At 53.9% G+C, this 20467-nt stretch overlaps 1 protein-coding gene across 2 annotated transcripts in view; it reads right to left on the reverse strand.

The window, feature by feature from the left end:
- The window catches only part of LOC126994167 (uncharacterized), a 53375-nt gene extending 34002 nt beyond the window's left edge, over positions 1-19373 (reverse strand). The window contains exon 1 of one of the 2 annotated variants that reach the window (XM_050853416.1): positions 18178-19373. In XM_050853416.1, the coding sequence (XP_050709373.1) occupies positions 18178-18648 (471 nt within the window). In that variant the 5' untranslated portion in view covers positions 18649-19373. The remainder of the gene's footprint in view (positions 1-18177) is intronic. The other variant, XM_050853417.1, reaches the window with a different exon arrangement.
- Positions 19374-20467: the final 1094 nt, after the last annotated feature.

The raw sequence follows: 20467 nt of genomic DNA on the forward strand, positions 1-20467 counted from the left end.
TTCTCTCCTATTCCGCCTTCTACTTCTACTAGTCCTTTTCCTCTCCCACTATTCTCCTCCTAGTCCACATCCTCCTCTTCTACAACTGTCCTCCTCCTCCTCCTCCTTCTCCTCCTCCTCCTCCTTGCCCTAGTTGAGAGAATTCAGGTGGGTGAGTGGGTGCCTAATTCAACCCCCTCACCCACCTACCTACCTACCCACTCACCCACCTACTCGTCCTTACCGCCTCGCCCCGCCCCGGCCGTCTCCCTCGCCCCATAAGCTCGGCCAGACACTTCCGTCGGCGCAGCGCTGAGAACAATGGGAAGGTCGGGACACGATAAAGTGCTTAGAGGACGTCCCCGCCTCTCGTGCCGCGACCAGATCCGACCAACCCTTCCTTCCTCTTCTTTTTTTCAGCCTCCATCATGTCCTCCTACTCCTCCTGATGATGATGATGGTGATGATTCGTTTTTAAGAGGTGCGCTTCGGGGATTACTACGTAGGTCGGGAAGGGAGTGAGTGAGTGACGACAGACGGAGAGAGCAGCCCCCAGTGTGTGTGTGTTTGTGTTTGCGTGTGTGTGTGTGTGTGTGTGTGCGTGTGCTGGTGAGGAGATCAAGGCAAGTATGTAGGGTGACGCTCTGTCCTGACCCTTAATAATTCCTTCCCTGCCTGTCTCATGCCGTGTAATAGTCCACAAGTCCTTCCCTTAACTCCCCTCTCTCTCTCTCTCTCTCTCTCCCTTGTGTTCCTTTTCCCTCCCTTATCCTTCCCTTCATCCTTCCTGCCTCCCTGTCTTTCTTACGATTCTGACTCTCCGCATGTAAAAAAAAAAAAAAAGTGTTCATACTAAACCTCTATATTTTCGTTGCCAGCTCTACTCCTTTTCTTGTTACTTGTCTTCTTTGCTTCCCTTTCCTCCCTATCCTTCTTTCCTACCTCCCTCTCTTCTTTCTGATTCTGACTCTCCGCATGTATATAAAAAAGTGTTCATACTAAACCTCTATATTTTCGTTGCCAACTCTACTCCTTTTTTTGTTCCTTGTCTCCTTTGCCTCCCTTTCCCTCCCTATCCTTCCTTCCTGCCTTCCTTTCTTCCTTCTGTCCCTTCGCATTCTATACTCCACCCTGTCGTCGTTACCCTGCTAACCCTACCCCGTCCCTTCCCTTGTCTACTGTCTCCGTATGCAGGGTGTCTGTCGTACGTCCTCTCCCTGGCTTCCCTTCCTTCCCTTCCTCCCTCTTGCTTTCCTTTTTTCCTTATGATTTTACGGGTGTTTAAAAAGAGTTCACATTCCCTCTGTCTCACACTTTTAACCCTATCTACCCCGTCCCTTGCCTCTTGTCGTATGCAGGGCGTTCGTTCACATATAGGATCGTAGTACTAAACATTGCGTCGTTCAGGAACACATATTTGACAAGGCTTTCATAGGAGTTTGGGACATTTCCAGGAGTAGTTTTATGACCCTGGTGGTAGTCTGACCCTTCTTCTGTACCGTGAATCTAAAGAAACACTCATTGGAACCCGATTGATCCCCTCTTCGACCTTTAGAAATAGTTGATATGAGAAGGGAATGTGCCTTATAATACCGACCTATACAGTATCTTCCCTCTTCCCCTCTGCCTCCCCTACCACGCGCTACACCATAACCTAATTTTACCGTCCCCTTCTCGCCCCATGTATCCGCAGGCAGGGTGACCATATATCCTCTTTTCTGACGACCTTTCCTTCACCCTGTCACGTTAATGTAATCTGAGGTCCTTTTACCCTACACAGTCTGACCCAGCAAAAGCAACCTCCAGCATGTCACATCAACCTACTGACCTGACCTGACCTGACTTGACGTGACCTCCCCATCTGCCCCAACACTCTCCAGTTTGTTGGTCAGTCAGTCCTCTTCAACTCCCCTTCCGATGATATCTGATCCCCTTCCGGTTCCTATGCGCCTATACACTCAAAGCCTGCACGTGTATACCTCTTCCTCCTCCTCCTCCTCCTCCTCCTCCATCTCTCCTTTTTACATTACAATTTGCATTAATATCATCACTACTTTTTTTCTTTATCTAATTTTCTTTATTTTCTCTTCCTTCTCCTGATACGCAAATGCATTCAGCCATGGAGCCATACTTTCTAACTTGATTCTCGGTCAGCTGAGTTAGGAGGTAACATCTAATATATACAAAAGTGACTGAACGTACTGTGCTGTTTGTTTAATGAGTGGGAATGAGTGGCTTTATAATATGTAAGAGGAATGCGTGGTTTTAGTATAAGAGGAGAGATTGATACATAGAGAGTCTGCATATGTTAAGTCTGCGTAGTAAGTAAAATTAGTCTATCATCACACTTATCAACAGAGAGACTTGCGGTTCATAATCAAGTTATTTGTGTGTGTGTGTGTGTGTGTGTGTGTGTGTGTGTGTGTGTGTGTGTGTGTGTGTGTGTTTGGATGCGCTATAAACACCAATGTCGCCGCCACTGACACACACACACACACACACACACACACACACACACGTGATAAATCTAGCTGCTCACACGGATCCTCCACGCCGCCACACTTGTGCAACACCACCACCAACACCACCACCTCCACCTCCACCACCTCCACGCGGGCAGCAGCAGCAATCACGGAGCAGCACCAATCCCGGCATCACCTTTACTGGAGCGCCGATGATATTGCACTCACCACCACCACCACCACCACCACCACCGTGCAACAACAAACCACCAGGAGCAAGCCGGTCTTCCACCTCCAGGCAGTTCCCGCGACACAGCTAAGGCGACCATTGTGTCCTGTCCTGCAACACCACCATCACCACCACCACCGGAAATCATCGTCTCCTGTCCTGCAACACCACAAGTAACACCATAATGCCCGCACCACCACTATCACCAACACCACGAGGAGCAACAACTAACTGCAAAACCCCAGACTACCATCACCACCTCCACCTCCACCACTTCCAACACCACCGCCGCGGACAGCCCATCATGCAAATGAGGATTTGGTGAGCTGCTGCGGTCGAGGGGAACTATTGATTTGTTTGCTTGTTTAAGGGTCAAAGTCTCGTATGGATGGGTGTGTGAAAAACTACTCCCGTGTGTGTGTGTGTGTGTGTGTGTGTGTGTGGAGATGCCGACACACACCGCAGCCAAGTGTAGGAGTGTCGGTCGTATTGTCGGGTGGCATAATGGTCCAATAATACGGCCATCACTCACCGCTTGCCTTGTGCTATACATGTTAACGCTTCCCTCTCCCCCCTCTCTCCCTCCCTGGTCCTCCCCTGTCCTCCCCTGCCTGTCACACTCCCTCACACTCCACCTCACTTTGCTTCGCCCTGCCGCTGATGTCCGTGCAAGCTGTCACCCCATTACACATCACCTCCATGCTCATCCCTGCCCTGTCACTCCCTCACGCCCTGCCGCTGATGTTCGTGAAAGCTGTCACCTCATCACACTTCACCTCCCTCCTCTCCCTGCATGCTCATCCTCATCTTGTTTTACCCTTCCCCCCTGTCGCTTGGGACGTTCAGAATACCTCCCCATCTTTCTTTTCTACCTCTTCTCGGTTTCCACTACTCTTTCCATAATTCTCCCCCAAGACATTTGCAGAAGTCTTTTTAGGTCTTTCATATTGTTAGCTTATTTAATCTCCCCGACCTCCTCCTCCTCTGTTCCTACTCTCCGTTTTATCCTGTGTGTTATCCTTCTCGGCTAAATCTACTCCACTACTCCTTCCCTCTTCTTCCTTCTTCCTAATCCTTCTCATCTCATGCCGTCATCTATACTCCCTCTCCTTTCTCCCCTCTCATACTTATCTCCCCAAATCTACTCCTCCACTCCCCCTCGTTCCTCTCATCTCCCTTTCTCCCCTCTCATCCCTTGTCTTCCTCTCCCATATCTACTCTTCTACTCCCCTTCCTTCCTCGCCTCTGATCCTTCTCTCCCAAATCTACTCCCCTTCCTTCCTCGCCTCTGATCCTTCTCTCCCAAATCTACTCCCCTTCCTTCCTCGCGTCTGATCCTTCTCACCCAGATCTACTCCACTTCCTTCCATCCTCCATCTCCCTTCCTCTCCTTTCTCATCCCGGCTGTCCTCCTCCTCCTCCACTCCCCGCCCGCCCGCCCACTCGAGGCCCTCCGCCATGCGTGTACAGCCTCACCACCTCTCCGTATCGGCATTCTGAATCTGATTTCCCGTCTAGCCAGAGCCAATTATGGAAAGGCCGTCTGCATCCAGGAGAAGATGGATGGAGGGGCGGAGGTGTGAGGCGGCGGCGGAGGAGGAGGAGGAGGAGATAATGGTGGGAGTGAGGGTGAAGCGGAGGCGGCGGCGGAGGAGGAGAATCAGGGATGAGTTATACACAAAAAAGGGATCATAAAAAGAGAGCGGAAGCGTGTTAAAGTGAAGGGAGGAGGAGGAGGAGGAGGAGGGAGAGGCGCGGAGAAGAGAGTTATCCGCTCCCCCGAACCTGTGATGTTAAATGATTAATGTAACAACGGCGGTGCGCTGCGGTGTGTGACAGACCTTGTAGAGGAAGAATAGATGGGCCTTGGCTGCTGTTGTGGATCCAGGAGGAGGAGGAGGAGAGGGAGGAAGGAAGGAAGGAGCGGCGGTAGTCCTTAGTTGTGGGTTTAGAAGGAGGCGACGAGAGAGGGGAAGGAAGGCAGGAAGGAAGGAAGGAGCGGCGGTAGTCCTTAGTTGTGGGTCTAGAAGGAGGCGACGAGAGGAAGGAAGGCAGGAAGGAAGGAAGGAAGGAGGGAGCGTCGGAGGCTTGGGAATGAGAAGCGACAGAGAGAGGGAGCAGCCAAGAGCGCACACGAGGGAGGGAGGGCGCGAGACCAAAGAAAAAAAAAGGTATATTGAGAAAAGAGGAGCAGGAGCCGAGGTAGTGGAGCGTGCCTCGGGTGGGAGTGGCGGCGATCAGTGGAGCACCTGAGCCGCTCGCCACACACACCTCACATCACCCCCTCGCCTACACCTCCCCTGCTCCTCCTCCGCCCTCTCGGCTTCAGGGTGGCTCTTGGTCGCGCTAATCTAGCCTCTATCAATTATCTTCGGTGTCCCCATTCTCCTGCTGCGTCGGATACAGGTGGCGGCGACTCAAAGCTCCTTGCTCCGTGTAAGACTGGAAAAATGGCGCTGGTGGTGGTGGTGTCGGTGGGGGAGTGGGCGCCAGAGAGGCGTATAGCACAGGGTGGGGGTCGCGGTGGTAGTGGTGGTGGGGGCGCGGGTAAGCTGGCAGATGGGAGGGCAAAGTGGCAGGTAAAAGTGGGGAGGCTGGTAGGCAGACTAGCAGATAAGCCCGAGCAGGCGCGGGCATAAAGGCGTAGGCAAACTGGCAGCTCCGGGGTGAGTCGCAGGAGCCGTGAAGCCATCCCGTGTGTCAACGGCGGCGCGGCGGAGTGTTAATGAGCATTCCGCGGAGCAGGTGTCTTCAGGGGGTGGTGCTGGGCCGCGTTTCTCAAGGCGCGTGGAAAGTCGGTACCAAAGATTCCGGGAGTGGAAGGCGGCGGCGGCGGAGGAGGGGGAAGAGGAGGGGCGGCAGTGGTAGTGACGGTGGGTGGCGCTAAAAGGCTGAGTGAGGGCGCGAGATGCAGGTGGTGCGACGCGTGAAAGGTGAGAGTGTTGAGGGTGATGTTTTGTTTGTAGTGCGGGGGTAGCGAGGCCGGGGGGAGCGGGGTCGAGGCGGAGGGAGGAACCTGAGTAGCGGGCTGGTGGGACCCGGGGGCGCGGCGCCGTGGGAGGCCACAGCTGTCGCCAGCCTATCTGAGGGCGACCGCGTCCGCCTGAACCGACGATATAGAATGCTCCTCTGCTGCGCTTGAAGGGGTGTTGCCTACAGTGTCCGGCAGTGAATGCAATGTGCTGCTGGCTGACGCTGCAGTAACGACAAGGATTTCTGGGCGAAGTGCAAGACGAGCGAGGCAGCGCACCCGCCGTCCCTCAGCCCAATACTGCCTGAAGGCCCGTCGCCCCGCACTCTCCGGGGAGCACTTTGCTATACACTCCGCCGGAAATTCTCCACAAAAGTGACAGTTTTCGATGGAATTATGCATGCAGTTAGAGTTGCCGCTCTATGGCCGGGGATGAAAGGCAAACAAACACATAAAAAGTAAGAGTATCAACACACAAGTTGGAGTTGGTGCATCGCTATTGTGTCACCGCTAAAGTATCTCTTTGTGCGTGTGTGCCTGGCCGACTGCAAACCAACGGTGAGAACGGAGCGCTGCCGGGCGGGGTGAACGTAAATGGTGCGGCGGCGGAGTCTAGACAGGTGGCGGTGGCGGAACGCGCGTGCACGAGGCTGCATGACTGGCGGCGCTCGGGCGAGGCGGAGATGCATACAAGTGCCTCATGTTCAGACATCAGGTGAGCTTTGGGGTGATATATTGCGCGTGTCTCGAGGTAAGTACGTGTCTGTGCTTCCGTGCGTGAGTTTGTGCGTGAGCGTGTGCGTGCGTGTGTGTGTGTGTGTGTGTGTGTGTGTGTGTGTGTGTGTAGGTAGGTAGGCGTGTGGGAGTGGGCGAGCGCGCGGGGCCGAGGACATGCCCGTGGCTGCACAGGGGGTCGTAAAGGCGAGGTTACGACCACGGCTGCTGCTGCAATTTCCGTCTCCGTCCAAGGCAGAGTGGCGGCGGTGGCGTGCCCCGACGTGCCACACACACACACACACACACACACACACACACACACACACACGCCCCGCCCTGCTGACGTCACGCCCAACCAACCAAACCTGTCAGCAAGTCCCCGCAGCTCCACATCCGGTCCCCGCCTCAACTTTGGTCACAACTTAGCCCACACTTTTCACCACGGCCGGCGTGCTTGTCATCACCAACACCGCCACCACTAACCACCACCAACCACCACCACCACCACCACCTACATGCGCCTCAGATTACAACGACACTATCACCACCACCCCGCCACCGCTCACACTTGCAACAGACAGCGCTATAAAAACTGCTTCACGCTAGACATATTAGAAGACCCACACTCCTCCACTCGGCCGCGACTCAACACGGCAATTCTTCGACCAGCGCCTCGTCACTTCCACTCACATTCCCGGGCTCGCTGACGCATGCAGCCCTCCACTCGCTCACCCGCCTGCCTGCCTGCCCGTCACCACCGGCACAGTCACCAACCACGGCAGCATGAAGCACTGCACCTGACCTGACCACCTGAACACCTCTTTGGATTCTTTTTGAGAGCAGCGAGTAGCGGGCTTTTTTTTTTTATTATTGTTTACTTTTTATTGTGCCCTTGAGCTGTCTCCTTTCTTGTAAAAAAAATACCACCCAGCTTAGCCATGTCACCAAGTAGAGGGTCGGGTTCTATGATGTCCCCACCTTCCTTCCTTCACCGCTCCTCGTCCTCCTCCTGAAAAGCCTCATTATTATTTCAAACACGATCACCATCACCCTCGCACTATCACTACTCCTCATCGGTGTCCTCATAATCCCCAGCGTCTTTACTACCGGCTGCACCATTACGACCCCCTCCACCGGCACCATCACCACGTAATCTCCCGCTGCCCGCCGCTCACCCCGCACCGCCGCCAAAGCTCAGCGAGGCGAACGGACATTGACAACCCTGCAACGCGTGTCAGTTTCACCACGCCCAGACTCTTTACACCGTGAGGGGCTGGAGGGAGGGGATGAGTGGTGTGTGTGTATGTGTGTGTGTGTGTGTGTGTGTGTGTGTGTGTGTGTGGTGGCTGTTCCTCCTGCTGCTACTGCTACTGACGGAGGGCAAAAAAGGAGGGTGGGGGTGGAGGGTGACTATGTGTGTGTGTGTGTGTGTGTGTGTGTGTGTGTGTGTTTCTTGGGGTCTGGTGACTGTTCCTTCTCCAGCTGCTGCAAGTGACGGAAGCCCAAAGGAAAGGAGGAGGAGGAGGAGGAGGAAGAGGAGAAAGGTGCCGACGGGAGGAGGGATTCGGGGTGGGAGGGTGGAAGGGGTGATGCCCGTGAAGGAGGCGGAGGAGGGAGGAGAGGGAGGAGGAGGTGGTGGAGGAGTGGATGAAGTACTGGAGGCAGCTGGCGCGAACCTGCGTGGGGGAATATAATAACTTTGCCTCAAGTTAACTCAAGACTTAGCTCGGAGCCATCTTGCAAGCCAGTCCACCACCTCGCAGATCCCTTGCAACCACCCTCCACCTCCTATTCTTCCACCACCACCACCACCACCATCGCCGCCTTCACCTCCTCCTGGTATCGTTAGGCAGGCCAAGACCTTTCAGCGCCCGCCTCACACGACCAGCACGAAGCCTGGAAACGAGCACAGCAACGCCCAATGCCTCCCTCGCCTCTCCATGCTCCGGCCGTGCTCCTACTCAGCGTCGCACCATCCCCCTCTCTCCCTCTGTTTTATACTCCATCCACGCACCCACTCCACACTGCACGATCCCCCCCCCTTCTCCTACTCCTTCTCCTGTTCCATACTCCATCCCTGCACCTACTCCATGTTCCACCATCCCCCTCCTACTCCTTCTCCTGTTCCATACTCCATCCCTGCGCCTATATACTCCAGCATCATTCCCTCCCTACTCCTTCTGTTCCATATTCCATCCCTGCGCCTATATACTCCACATTACTTCTCCTCCTCCTCCATACTCCATACATGCACCTATACTCCACGTCGCATCATCCCCCATCACCGCTGCCGCCATCACCAAAATCACCTCCCACATCATCACGACGACCCACAAACATCCGCGTACTGGACGACGCCTCGCTAACCAGACACTTTACACCACCTGTTCATCGGCACCATACGTCTACCCATCATCACGTAACTGCCGACCACCACCACCACCACCACAACCACTAGTCACCATCATCACCACTACCACCAGTCACCATCATTATTACAGACATTCACCAACCAGCCATACGGCCGCCAGTCACGTCGCTAGGTCCTATATATGTGGTTAGGCGTCCTCATCCCCTTTCTGTTAGCCCCGCCAAAAAGCGACCATCACAGCCAGTCCCTCACCATTCTTATTGCAGACATCCACCACCCAGCCGCCAGTCACGTAGCTAGGTTTCATATATACGTTTTATAGCTAAGCATCCTCATCCCCTTCTATACTATTATCACCGCCACTCTCTCACTATTCTTATTACAGACATCCACCAGCCTCCCGCCACGTCACAGATCGGATGCTTGACGCGGATTCTTTCTCTCATCTCTCGCTCCGGACGTGTCAGATGCGCCGCGGTATGGTCTGCTTCGGTGTTTGTTCCGTTGCCTTTCTGTTTGTTTTGGCGATGTTCCTATTTTCACAGGCGGCTTTAGACACCCTATATATAGAAATCATTGTGGGCAGTGCAAAGTGTTTAGAAAGGGAATAATAGCTTGGTGAGGATGTTGATTCCCTTCCGCGTATTTCTAAACCTATCGGCGCCTCAGTATCCATTTAAAAAGTCTCTCGTAAAAGTTCCTGGGATTTTCGCGGCCTGTTTTGTGATGCTAGTGATAGTTTAACTCAATTTCTACGCCTTGAACGGTAAAAAAAACATCCCTGAAAACCCGGTTAATCTTCTCTGAGGCCTTGGAAAATAGTAGTCATGGGAGCCCGAGACCTTTAAGCATATGGACCTTTAGAAGTCTTTCCTATATGCGGACAGAAAGCATACATAGGTGACGGCCGTGCGCGGGTTTGTTTACGTGGGATGCGAGCGGTGACGTCAAGCGCAAACTAGCACACATACCACCACCACCACCACCACCGCCATCACATCCTTCCCTTCCACTAACAAAACAAACGCCGCCACCACCACCACCGCCTCCACTCAGCCCAGCCCTGCCCGCGCCTCCTCCTCCTCCTCCTAGCCTGGCATGCCGCAGCTAACATGACCGCACCGCCAGAACGCTACTTATCGTTCCGTCACACGCCGCGCTCACGTGAGGGGGAATATGAGGAGCGGCGGCACCACGCCACACTGCCACCCGCTGCTGTGGTTGTCCGCCCACCAATCCGGGGAATTTATGACGCACGGTGCCCCCGGTCTGCTGCTCCACCACGCCACCACCAACCCATCCACCCCATCCACCCGACGGCCTCCACGCACCCATCACGACAAGGCATCACCACTACCACCACACACGCACGTACATACATACACACACACCGCGACGCACTCATCACATACCGCATCACAAGTCCCCTGAATCACGCCATTGACACAACAGACAACACAGACACAGCACCACACACTCTCACCACCATAACACCCTAATGACATCAGCACACATAAACAGACACACAGGCCACCGCGTCGTTTCCTGCACAACACATACGATACACACACAACACACCCCGCTACGCACCCAGTACTACTAACCTTCCCCCCGCTTCCTTCCTCCCACATCCACGACTGTAAGCTAGCCATCACACACACACACACACACACACACACTCCCTCATAACATCCTCCTATTAAAGACTCTTCCTCACCATCTTGACTCGCCTATACCAGCTTTCTCTACACGCATCCTACCTGCCTCCTCCTCCTCTATAAGTATTAGCTATTAAGTGGGTTCTAGTGAAGAAAGGACACACGGTAAAAGGTAGAGGGAGGGAGTCTTCACAGCATAAATTACACGCAGTTTCTTGCTTTAATATTCTTCATCACGGGGACTGTTAATGTATAGCGATAAGTCAGATTTAAGCAGTCAGCGCCCTAGTGTTTTCAGTGCTCAAGTCTCGTTATCGATAGTCTAAGTCAGTGTTGTCCAAACTGGGGTCCGCGTACCCCTGGGGGTACGCAGCATAGATCAAAGAGGTACGTGAAAAGACGATGAACACACACACACACACACACACACACACACACACACACACACACACACACACACACACACAGCAGAAACTTCCCATGATCTATGAAGGAAAGGAGAGAGGGAGGGACGAGTACCTAGGAAGGACGCCTAATATACATGTACCTAAATATAATATAATATAATATAAATATAATATAACATAATTGAGTTTAATCAGTCATGGAGGGTACGTAACAGTAGGAGAAGGTAATACAGGGTACAACAGGCGAAAAAGTTTGGACACCACTGGTCTAAGTCATGAGTTGTATTTGTCAGTGAATGTCCCTCTAGTACTGATATCTCCCGGTGACGAGCCTCCTGCTGCTGCTTCTGACTGCTGGGAGACGGACCTCCTGCTGCCATGCTCCCCCTCTCCTCACCCACTCCCTCGGACCCTCCCACGCCAACTGCTCGAAGTCATGAGTTGTATTTGTCTTCGAAAGTCACTTGTACTGATATCCCCCGGTGACGAGCCTGCTGCTGCTGCTTCGGACTGCTGGGAAACGGACCTCCTGCTGCCACGCTCCCCTCACCCCTTCCCCTCCATCCCTCGGTCCCTCCCACGCCGTCGCCGCTCCCCACCCACTCGTGCAAAGCGGCAACACTCATGCACCGCTACAAACACACGGCCACTTTTGAGGGACGTTCATCACTCCTGAGCATTCATTACGGCCGCCGCCCGCCCCTCCCGGGACAACAATGACCCCTGGAGGGCGCCACACACCCACCTTGACGCTCTACCCCCCTACCCCCCACACCTTACACACTTCCTCCCACCCTCTTCACTTGCGGTCAGTCAGTTTCCTGCGCTATTCATGACCGCCACCGCCATCGCCGCCGCATCTATTACTGGCATTGATATTACTAACCCCATTAATCTCCTCCCACTTCGGAGCGTTATTTTTATTTTTACGGCCGTTTCCAATGATGTCAGCGGCACCACTAGTAACCTCATTAATAGCCCGCCGCCGTGTATGTCACCCCCTGCCCCTCATTTACGTCGGGCACAACAACTAACAATCTAATTAACGTCCGCCGCCATCACCGCCGCCATCACTAACATCATAAGTTATGGATCCGTCACCACAACAGTCGGGCGGGCGGCGCGTCACGCTATCAGGCGCACCATCGCGGGTCACCATTATCGCCCGGCTCTGAACCTGAGCCCGCCTGCCCCCAATATCGCCGTCGCCACCACCACCACCATCGCCGCCGCTGCTACCGCCCATCAGCCGCCCAGAGATTGGTTTCCTCTCACCGACCGACCGCCTGCCTCGCCTGCCTGCCTCGCGCTCCCTGTTGACGCTTTCCCGTTCCTGCCGCACCCCCCTCTGTACACCCCCCGACCCCGGCGCCTCCCACTTAACAATACATTAATCTGTCCTCACCGCACCGACCGCCCCGCTACCAACAACAATAACAACAACAAAGCCAACAATTCACCGTCTATCCCCGAACATAAAGCGTGTTTTGCGGCGGCGGGGGTCTGGTAGCACACACACACACACACACACACACACACACACACACACACACAGGAGCGAGCGGCATGCCTTCTAATCTCATCATTATAGCTAACGAACACCGGCACGCCTTCAGTCACTCACTTCCCACCCTGCGTCCTGAGTCACCCCTGGGAGGGAGGGAGGGAGGGAGAGAGAAGGAGGGAGGGACATCCGCCTCGCCCTTATCTCCCTCTTGGGCTAAGAAGACGCGGCCGCCTCCACACACACACACACACACACACACACATACACGCTAGTCCAGGTTACCAGATACTGCAAACACTCCCCCTCCCTCTCCCTCTCCTCTCGGCCTCGCTCCCAATATCACCGCCTCTCCCATGTAGTCTGCCCCTCCCCCCCCCTCCGGCCCTCCCTCCCCCCAAGACCAGACCAGCCAGGCAGCCAGAAGCGGGGAATGTCTCGTGCCGCCTCGCATCGCCTCGCTTCGCCTTGCCTTGCCTTGCCTCGCCCAGCACCAGGCAGCTCCTCCCTTCCCCACCTCCTCCTCATCCTACTCCCTACGGCCTGCACCTGTTTCTCCATACCAAGCGAGGAGGGAGGAGGGAGTGGTGGCGCCTTCATGTCCTCCACACACACACACACACACACACACACACGGCATCTGAAACAATACGAGTGTGTGCATATATATGTACGTCACACTTCCCCCCACCGTTGCAGCTGCCACTCACGCGCACACACACACACACACACACACACACACACACACACACACACAGGGATACGTGGGAGGCTGTGGTGTGGTGTCTGTCTGCCAGGAGTAGGTGAGGTAGAAAGATTTGTATGCAGATATACAGAAAGGTAGATAGATAGATAGATAGATAGGTAGAGTAAATGGAAGATCATTCACACTTAACACACCCATTCATTCTACGATTCGGTGAGACATGAAAGCAGGTAAGTAGTTAAGTAAGCAGGTATAAGTAGAAAGAGCAGGAGGAGGAGAAAAAGCAGAAGGAGGTGGAGGAGGAGGAGGAGCATTAGCACAAAAACAAACCCACTCCACCAAGTCACAAAGAAGCAGGAGAAGACAAACAGATAAGCAGATAAACAGGTAGAGGTAGCAGGGACAAGAGCAGAGGCAGGGAGGGAGGGGGGTGTCGGGAGGGAGGGAGTGACACAAGATGATAACGCCAAGAATTGAAAAAAAAAAAAAAAAAAACTATACACGTGGTAACTGAAGTGCCTCCGAGGATTAGGTGCAGCGGGAAGACAAGCAAGACAAGCAGGCAGATAAGCAGTGAGGCAGGTAGGTAGGTAGCAAGAGCAGGGCGGTGACGAGGAGGTTATGAGACCCATTAGTGTGTCTGCTGGCGCTCTCTCTCTGGTCTCCTTCCGTGCTCCCTCTCCCTCCCTGCCTCCCTCCGTAATAATTCCCCGGCCGCGCTCCGCCTGCTCCTCGCTATCACACACTCACCACACCAATACGTCCCCGCCCTCCCTCGCGCCGCAAGACCATTACGCCAACAGACTCATGCCAGCCTTGTAATGCACTAGCGACCCCTACTCTTGGTTCCCTCTCCTCTATACCCGTTCCCGTCTCTCCCTCCTCACTCCGTCCGTCCTTCCTTCCCCTGACTCGACGCTTTGCTGCTGTTGCGTCTCCTCATGTTCTGGTTTCCTCCTCCTCCTCCTCCTCCTCCTTCTTCTCCGCCTTCTCCTCCGTGAGCCATCAAGTGCAGGTCCGCCGCACAATGCAACCTTGTGATAGTCTCCCTCTCCCTCTCCCTCTGTGTGTGTATGTGTGTGTGTGTGTGTGTGTGTGTGTCCAGTTTTGACTTCTATCCCTGCTCTGTCTGTCCGTCCGTCCGTCTGTCTGTCTGTAGTGTTAAAATCAAGTGCAGGCGATGAAGAAGCGTGCCACACCCTTCTCTCTCCTGTATCTTTTCTTTCTCTTCTACCTTTCTCCTCCGTTCCACTTGTAAGCACTCCTGGTATCCTCCTCTCTCTCACTCACTCACACGTCTTTTTTATTCGTCCTTCCTTCCTTCCTTCCCTTCCCTCCCCTACCTTTCTCAGTTCCTTGATGGCTGCACGGCTCCCTCCTTCGCTCGCCTTTCCCCCTTTCTCAATATCTCTTCGCTTCCTGAATCTACCTTTTTCATCTTTAGAGTTCTCTTCTGGATGGTGTCTTTCCCCTCTCTCTCTTCCTCTTTTTTCCCCCCAAGCATCTTTGTTCCCTTGCATCTACACCACCAGTACGGCTTTGTTCTGGTCCCGTCATCACCATCCCGACAAACAATCTTACAAGCTCCTCTCCCCTCTAGCATCACTCTTTCCTTTCGTCCACATCACTACTCACTGCTCCTGTTGCCACTAAGACCTCACCACCACTACCTTCCCAACGAGACCAATCTTACAATTTCACACATGCTGTCTCCTCTTCTTCCTCCTCCTCTCCTCTCCAGCATCACTCTTTCAGTTCATCTGTACAACACCAGCACTGACTCCTCCTGTTGCTGGTAAGTCCTCATCTCCACCACCACCCTCACTGTACTTTCCCCCACACGCGTAGTCTTAGAATCTTCCGACACAGTTGCTTACGTCACCTCCTGAGTTACGTATAGTCGATAACACATTTCTCTTCAGTCTGTCATTATATACGCGATTCACACCCCGAGGAGGAAGGGAGGAGCTACTATACTACTATGGCTTGCCTTGCTCTCTAGTCCAGTCTCTGTTCGCACTTTACGGTACGTCGGGGTTGTTTTTGTCTTTTTTTATCTCTTCGTCTTGTTCGCCAGGCTTTATACTACACGGTGATGGTTTAAAGGGAGTCTTGAATTGCCCTGAAGGTTCTCTCTCGCTCGCTCTCTCCCTGTGTGTGTGTGTGATGACAGACTTCAGTACACCACCATTATGATAAAGTATCTCACAATTGCCCGGTACATTTACGCGGTTCGCTCACCACTTCCTCCGTCCCTCCCTCGCTCTCCCTCTCTCGCTCGCTCTCACACCCACCCACCCACCCACACATACACACACAGTCAGCATTGTTATTTTGCTCATTATCCCACTTATTACATTTTCATTATCCGCTTTACACGCTCTTTTTCCATTCCTATTTTTTTTATATCTCCCGTCCACCGTATCAGTTCTGTCCAGCGGCATTTGCACCCTCGTTGGCAGCAGGGGATTTACCGACCCAGGCTTAGTGTCTATTGTGGCTGAGCTTAAGGGTCTTTTTACAGTATATATCTAGCCACTGGGAGGGAGGGAGAGAAGGAGGAGTAGAGGGAGAAAGGAAGGTACCATGTTCATTGTCTGTTTGTGTCTGTTAAAGTGAATTGTTAATGTGTGTTTGGTGAGGTGGTGATGGTGTTGGTGTTCTTGTTGTTGTTGTTGTTGGTGGTGGTGGTGGTGGTGGTGTAAAATGAAGACATGTGGATAGTAAAGAATTAAGGGAACAACACCAAAATAATAAAACCGTCAACTTGCTTTTACTCTTTATAATATCGTAAAGTTCAGTTGCAGGAAGCGGAAACCAATGTGTGTGTGTGTGTGTGTGTGTGTGTGTGTGTGTGTGTGTGTGTGTGTGTGTCCCTTCCCTTCTGGCTCCTTTCTCCCTCCCTCCCTCCCATGCACCAACGCTCTACAACCTCGGCACTCAATGTTACGTTCAAGTGATACGGAATCTTCTTTAATACATTTCCTTCTTTCCCTTCAGCTGCATACCTCTCTCTCTCTCTCTCTCTCTCTCTCTCTCTCTCTCTCTCTCTCTCTCTCTCTCTCTCTCTCGGGTCCACATTACGCTCACCCCCTTGCGAGCCTTTCTAATCACTATAGTTTCGACGTCAGTTCTCTTTCGCCCAGAAACTTCTGCATCTCGCTTTTTTTTCCCCACCAGCAGCCTTTACTTTCAATCTCCTCGCCGCCCTCGCCTCGCCTCGCCTCGCTCCCCGTCCCTCCCTTGCCTCTGCCGCTCCTACGCCCAAAATACCACCTTCCGTGTAAACGACTGGGCTTCCTGTTTGAACATCCACCTCCGTTCTCAGAGTCCCTATCCGAATAGCAGGTGGGAGCTTTTAAAGGGGGATTCCGTGTGCTGGTGTTATGACGTCTGGCTGTGAGTGAACACTCAATGCAGCAGCTGGGGGAGAGCACCGAGCCACGGTCATTAGCGATCCTGCAACACCTGCGCCCTCTGTATACGAGGAAAAACGCCAACAGCTCTACATATAACGAGCGCGGGAGTAATCTAGATATGTAGACTTTAATGTAAGTATCCAGACGCACACGCTCTCCTGACACGTACACACGTACACAGGGCAGCGGGGGCAGCTGACACTTCGCTCGCTACCACCACCACCACGCACGCGGGACCCCCGGCCTCGGCCCCGCACAGGCACACAGCACAGCCCGTCTGCTGCTCTCTTCACGCCCCTGCTGACTAGTTGCTGTGCAGTATCTAATAGAGACTCAAACACATGTAAGTGCTCGCTCTGCCTCACGCCTGACATATTTCAGCCGATCCCAAATTAACTCGTAAAACGCTCAATAATTGCAAGAATGTGAAGAAATGTGAGTTGTGGCTTAAGCCCCTCTGGTCGGCGGCCCGGTTGGTGGTTACAGAGGAGCGCAGCGGCGGCCGTCACAAAGGCACAGAAACCATAATGTCAGGCTTGGCGCGCGCCGTTGTGGCTCGGAGGTGGCCGGAGGCGTGTGCGAGACATGGCAGGCGAGCGGCGACGCCTCCCGCAGACAACACCCGTTCCACAACCTTTCGTCCGCTCGCCAAAGAGTATCAGCCGCCGCGCCAGCACGTTCAGGCGACTCGACAAAAATATACCGCTATGTTATTCGTGATGACGCAGCCGAACCAGATTAGCAGCGCAATGCTGTTTTAGAGCCACGCTTGTTAGCTGGCACCCAGTGAACGAAAGCTTGCGGAGTGCCACCCACGGCCTCGGTTAATCTGAAACTCCACATCCTTCTCACGGCGGGCGAGGGTCGTAAGGGCGTCACGCTTACATAAATCACTTAAGACTCGCGCCTTTCTAGCCCTAGGAGGGTGAGCAGCAGCGGGCCGGACACACACACACACACACACAAGCGGGCCGACCCAGATGACTCGCCCCGTCCCGTAGCGAGCAGGCGGGTCAGGGGGGAGGGAGGGGGGGCGCCGGCGGTGGGGGTGAGGGGTGAGGAGAGGTTCAAGGGGATTGTTAGAGCGGGGCGCGCCTGGTTGGGGGAGGAAAGGGAGAACACCGATCTCTTCCCTCCCTCCCTCCCCGCCCCCCGAGGCTTCGCCGCCGAGGTACTGACTGTAATGACGGCGCAGTATGCTCGAGTACTGCCGAGTCGCTTAATAATTAACCCGCCCTGGAAGATGCTGCTCGTCCTCAGGCCCGGCGGCGAGGATTACCTTGATTAGCCCAGCGTCACAGGTTCAACAAAATTACGAGCGGGGACAGCTGGCGACAGTGCCATAAAGCTGTAGGCGGTCTTGATAAATGGTGGCAGTGTGTGGGGGGCGAGGCCCGGCCAGACAACAGCCGGTTACTGCGGGTCAGGTATTAGGCGAGACTGGCACGGCGGCGCTGGCCTCGAATACAACGAGTGTCATTGAATGCGCGGCGGACTTTGTGATCATGTCGCGCTCTGCCGCTCCCGTCCTGAAGGGTGTGACGCATTTATACAAGGGACGGAGGGAGGGTTAGGTTACAGGTGAACATAGTAAATGACAAGATGAACGGTGCTCTCCTGGAAACTATTACTAAAATATTAACAGGCTACGCAGTTCGAGCAGACAAATAGCGCCGCCCGCCAACATGCTACATTATCCCGGTCATGAAGTGATGGACCATTACCATGCAAGTGTGTGTCCGCCTCCAACGTACCTTGACAGTGCCGGTCTGGACGTAGATGTCTGGATAGGGATCCTTGTCCGGGTTGTAGTCGAGGGACGGCGGCGTTGTGAGCTGCGTGATGATGGGGTCCTCCACGCCCCCGTTCAGGTAGCCCGGCGGGGGACCGATGCGAAAGCCTCTTCCTTTCACCCACAGCTTGAATTTGGAGGTCTCGTTATCGACGTAATCTCCGCGGAGGATCTGGAGAATGCGTTGGTATTTATTGCGTGTTATGGTCTTGGTCTTTGCCGAGTCTCCGTACGTCTGCAGGACCCAGGGCTGGTAGGTCTCGTACATGCCCAGGCGGGAGATTTTGGTCGGGGGAGGATGCAGCTCCCCTTTGAAGTCTGTGCCTCTGATGCCTGGCAAGTCCGGGCCGCCTCCTGGGTTCAGCATGAGCCCCGCGGTGCGCCGATCCCTCTTCCGCGGGGCGCGTTCCTGTACCTGCACCTGATGCACCATCTCGACGGCGAGGGCTCCGAGGGGGTACTGTGGCTGACCTGCTCGTTTCAGGCCACCAGGGTCTCGAGAATAGGTTGACGGGATGACTTAAGTTCCCCGAATAATTTAACATGTAATGAGGATCCACCTTGTCAAATACACTGTCCCTCTCGCCTTACATTTACCTCACCCGAGTGTCTCGGGTCGGCAGAGGTCCTGTACGGGCCGCGGGCAGCCCACGTGAAGACAGGCGGACAGGTAAACGTTCCCTCACTAAGCTACACCACTAAGCTCTCGGCTATCACACTTCCCAGCAAGGCCGTTGGCTTACACAAGTACAAAGGAATCAACAGGTTCGCTGACTGTCTTAGCAAACTCAGTTCGTAGCGAGTCACCTTTTGAAAATTGTTACCGGGATCGGCTGTGGTCGGCGGACACTTCTTCCACTCACTTTTCACTGAGACAATGCACACGATAATTTCTTCTCGTAATATATACTTCGGAAAGTTAGCTCACTGTCTGCCACACCAGATTATCCTGCCATCACAAGTCTTTTCTAGGATTCGCAAATGTTTGGAGACACCATTGCGGCGATATCAGGCGAGCGACGGCACTCTAGCAGCGCGCGAGCGTGTGACTGAGTGACTTAGCGACGGAGCGGCCGTACCCAGACGTTCACTCTCTCCGGCCGCCAACCACCGTCTGACTACCGCTGCCCGGCTCGCGGTGTCGACGGCTCACGGCGGTCACAGTGCGGGCGGACCCATCGGCGGCAAGTTAAAGCCCCCACGCTGTTCCCGCACAATATGACCTTCACTCATGGAGAGAAATTGGAGCGCTCTTCGCCGTACACACTCGATGTTTGTTGTTACTGATATAGCGTACCTTTTGTGTTTTATCTCGCTCCCTCGTTCTCCCCCTCGCACTTAATATTCACAGGAGCTACTTATAGGCGTGTGCCCCTCACGGCTGCACAGTTACCTCCCTACCTACGTCCTACTTACTGTCACTCAATCAAAATATCACGCCACCGACTTCACCAGCTAAATATCCCGTGAAAATAAGCTTCAACACACACACACACACACACACACACACACACACACACACACACACACACACACACACATCTCCCTAACTCTACATATATATCCCTTCTTCATTCTACCCCATTATCGCCATCATTCTCACCTTATTAGCTACGGCACCTCATGACTCACACACTGTACCTTTAAAAACACCTTTATTATATACCATCCCACCACCTCCTCCTCCTCCTCCTCCTCCTGGACACAACAAAGTAATGAGGACGCTTCACCGTGGCAGGCAGCTCCATTAGGGGGGGGGATGGGGCGTGAGGGGGGAAGGGGGGAAGGGGTTGTGTCAGCTGTGCGAGGCGAGGCGAGGCGAGTGCAGCGGGAAAATGTGCAGCGCGTAAAATATTGGCAACAAGTAGTGGCAGTCGGCGGGGATCACACACACAAAGCTTCAAACACCGCTCCCCCCCCCCCCCCAAACACACACACACACACACACACACACACACACACACACACACACGCTTCGTCACTCGTGGCACCTAACTCCTGTGGAAGCATAAATAATTCCCTTGATTTTTGCCGCCCAACTTGTGTGTGTGTGTGTGTGTGTGTGTGTGTGTGTGTGTGTGTGTAACGGCGTCGCAAGCACCATCATCATCGTCATCAACAGCAGTATGCACTTTCGGGTTTTCATTCTCTCTCTCTCTCTCTCTCTCTCTCTCTCTCTCTCTCTCTCTCTCTCTCTCTCTCTCTCTCTCTCTCTCTCTCTCTCTCTCTCTCTCTCTCTCGTTATTGATGTA

Source organism: Eriocheir sinensis, unplaced genomic scaffold, assembly GCF_024679095.1.
Source record: "Eriocheir sinensis breed Jianghai 21 unplaced genomic scaffold, ASM2467909v1 Scaffold734, whole genome shotgun sequence".
In the NCBI taxonomy this organism is placed as follows: Eukaryota; Metazoa; Arthropoda; class Malacostraca; order Decapoda; family Varunidae; genus Eriocheir; species Eriocheir sinensis.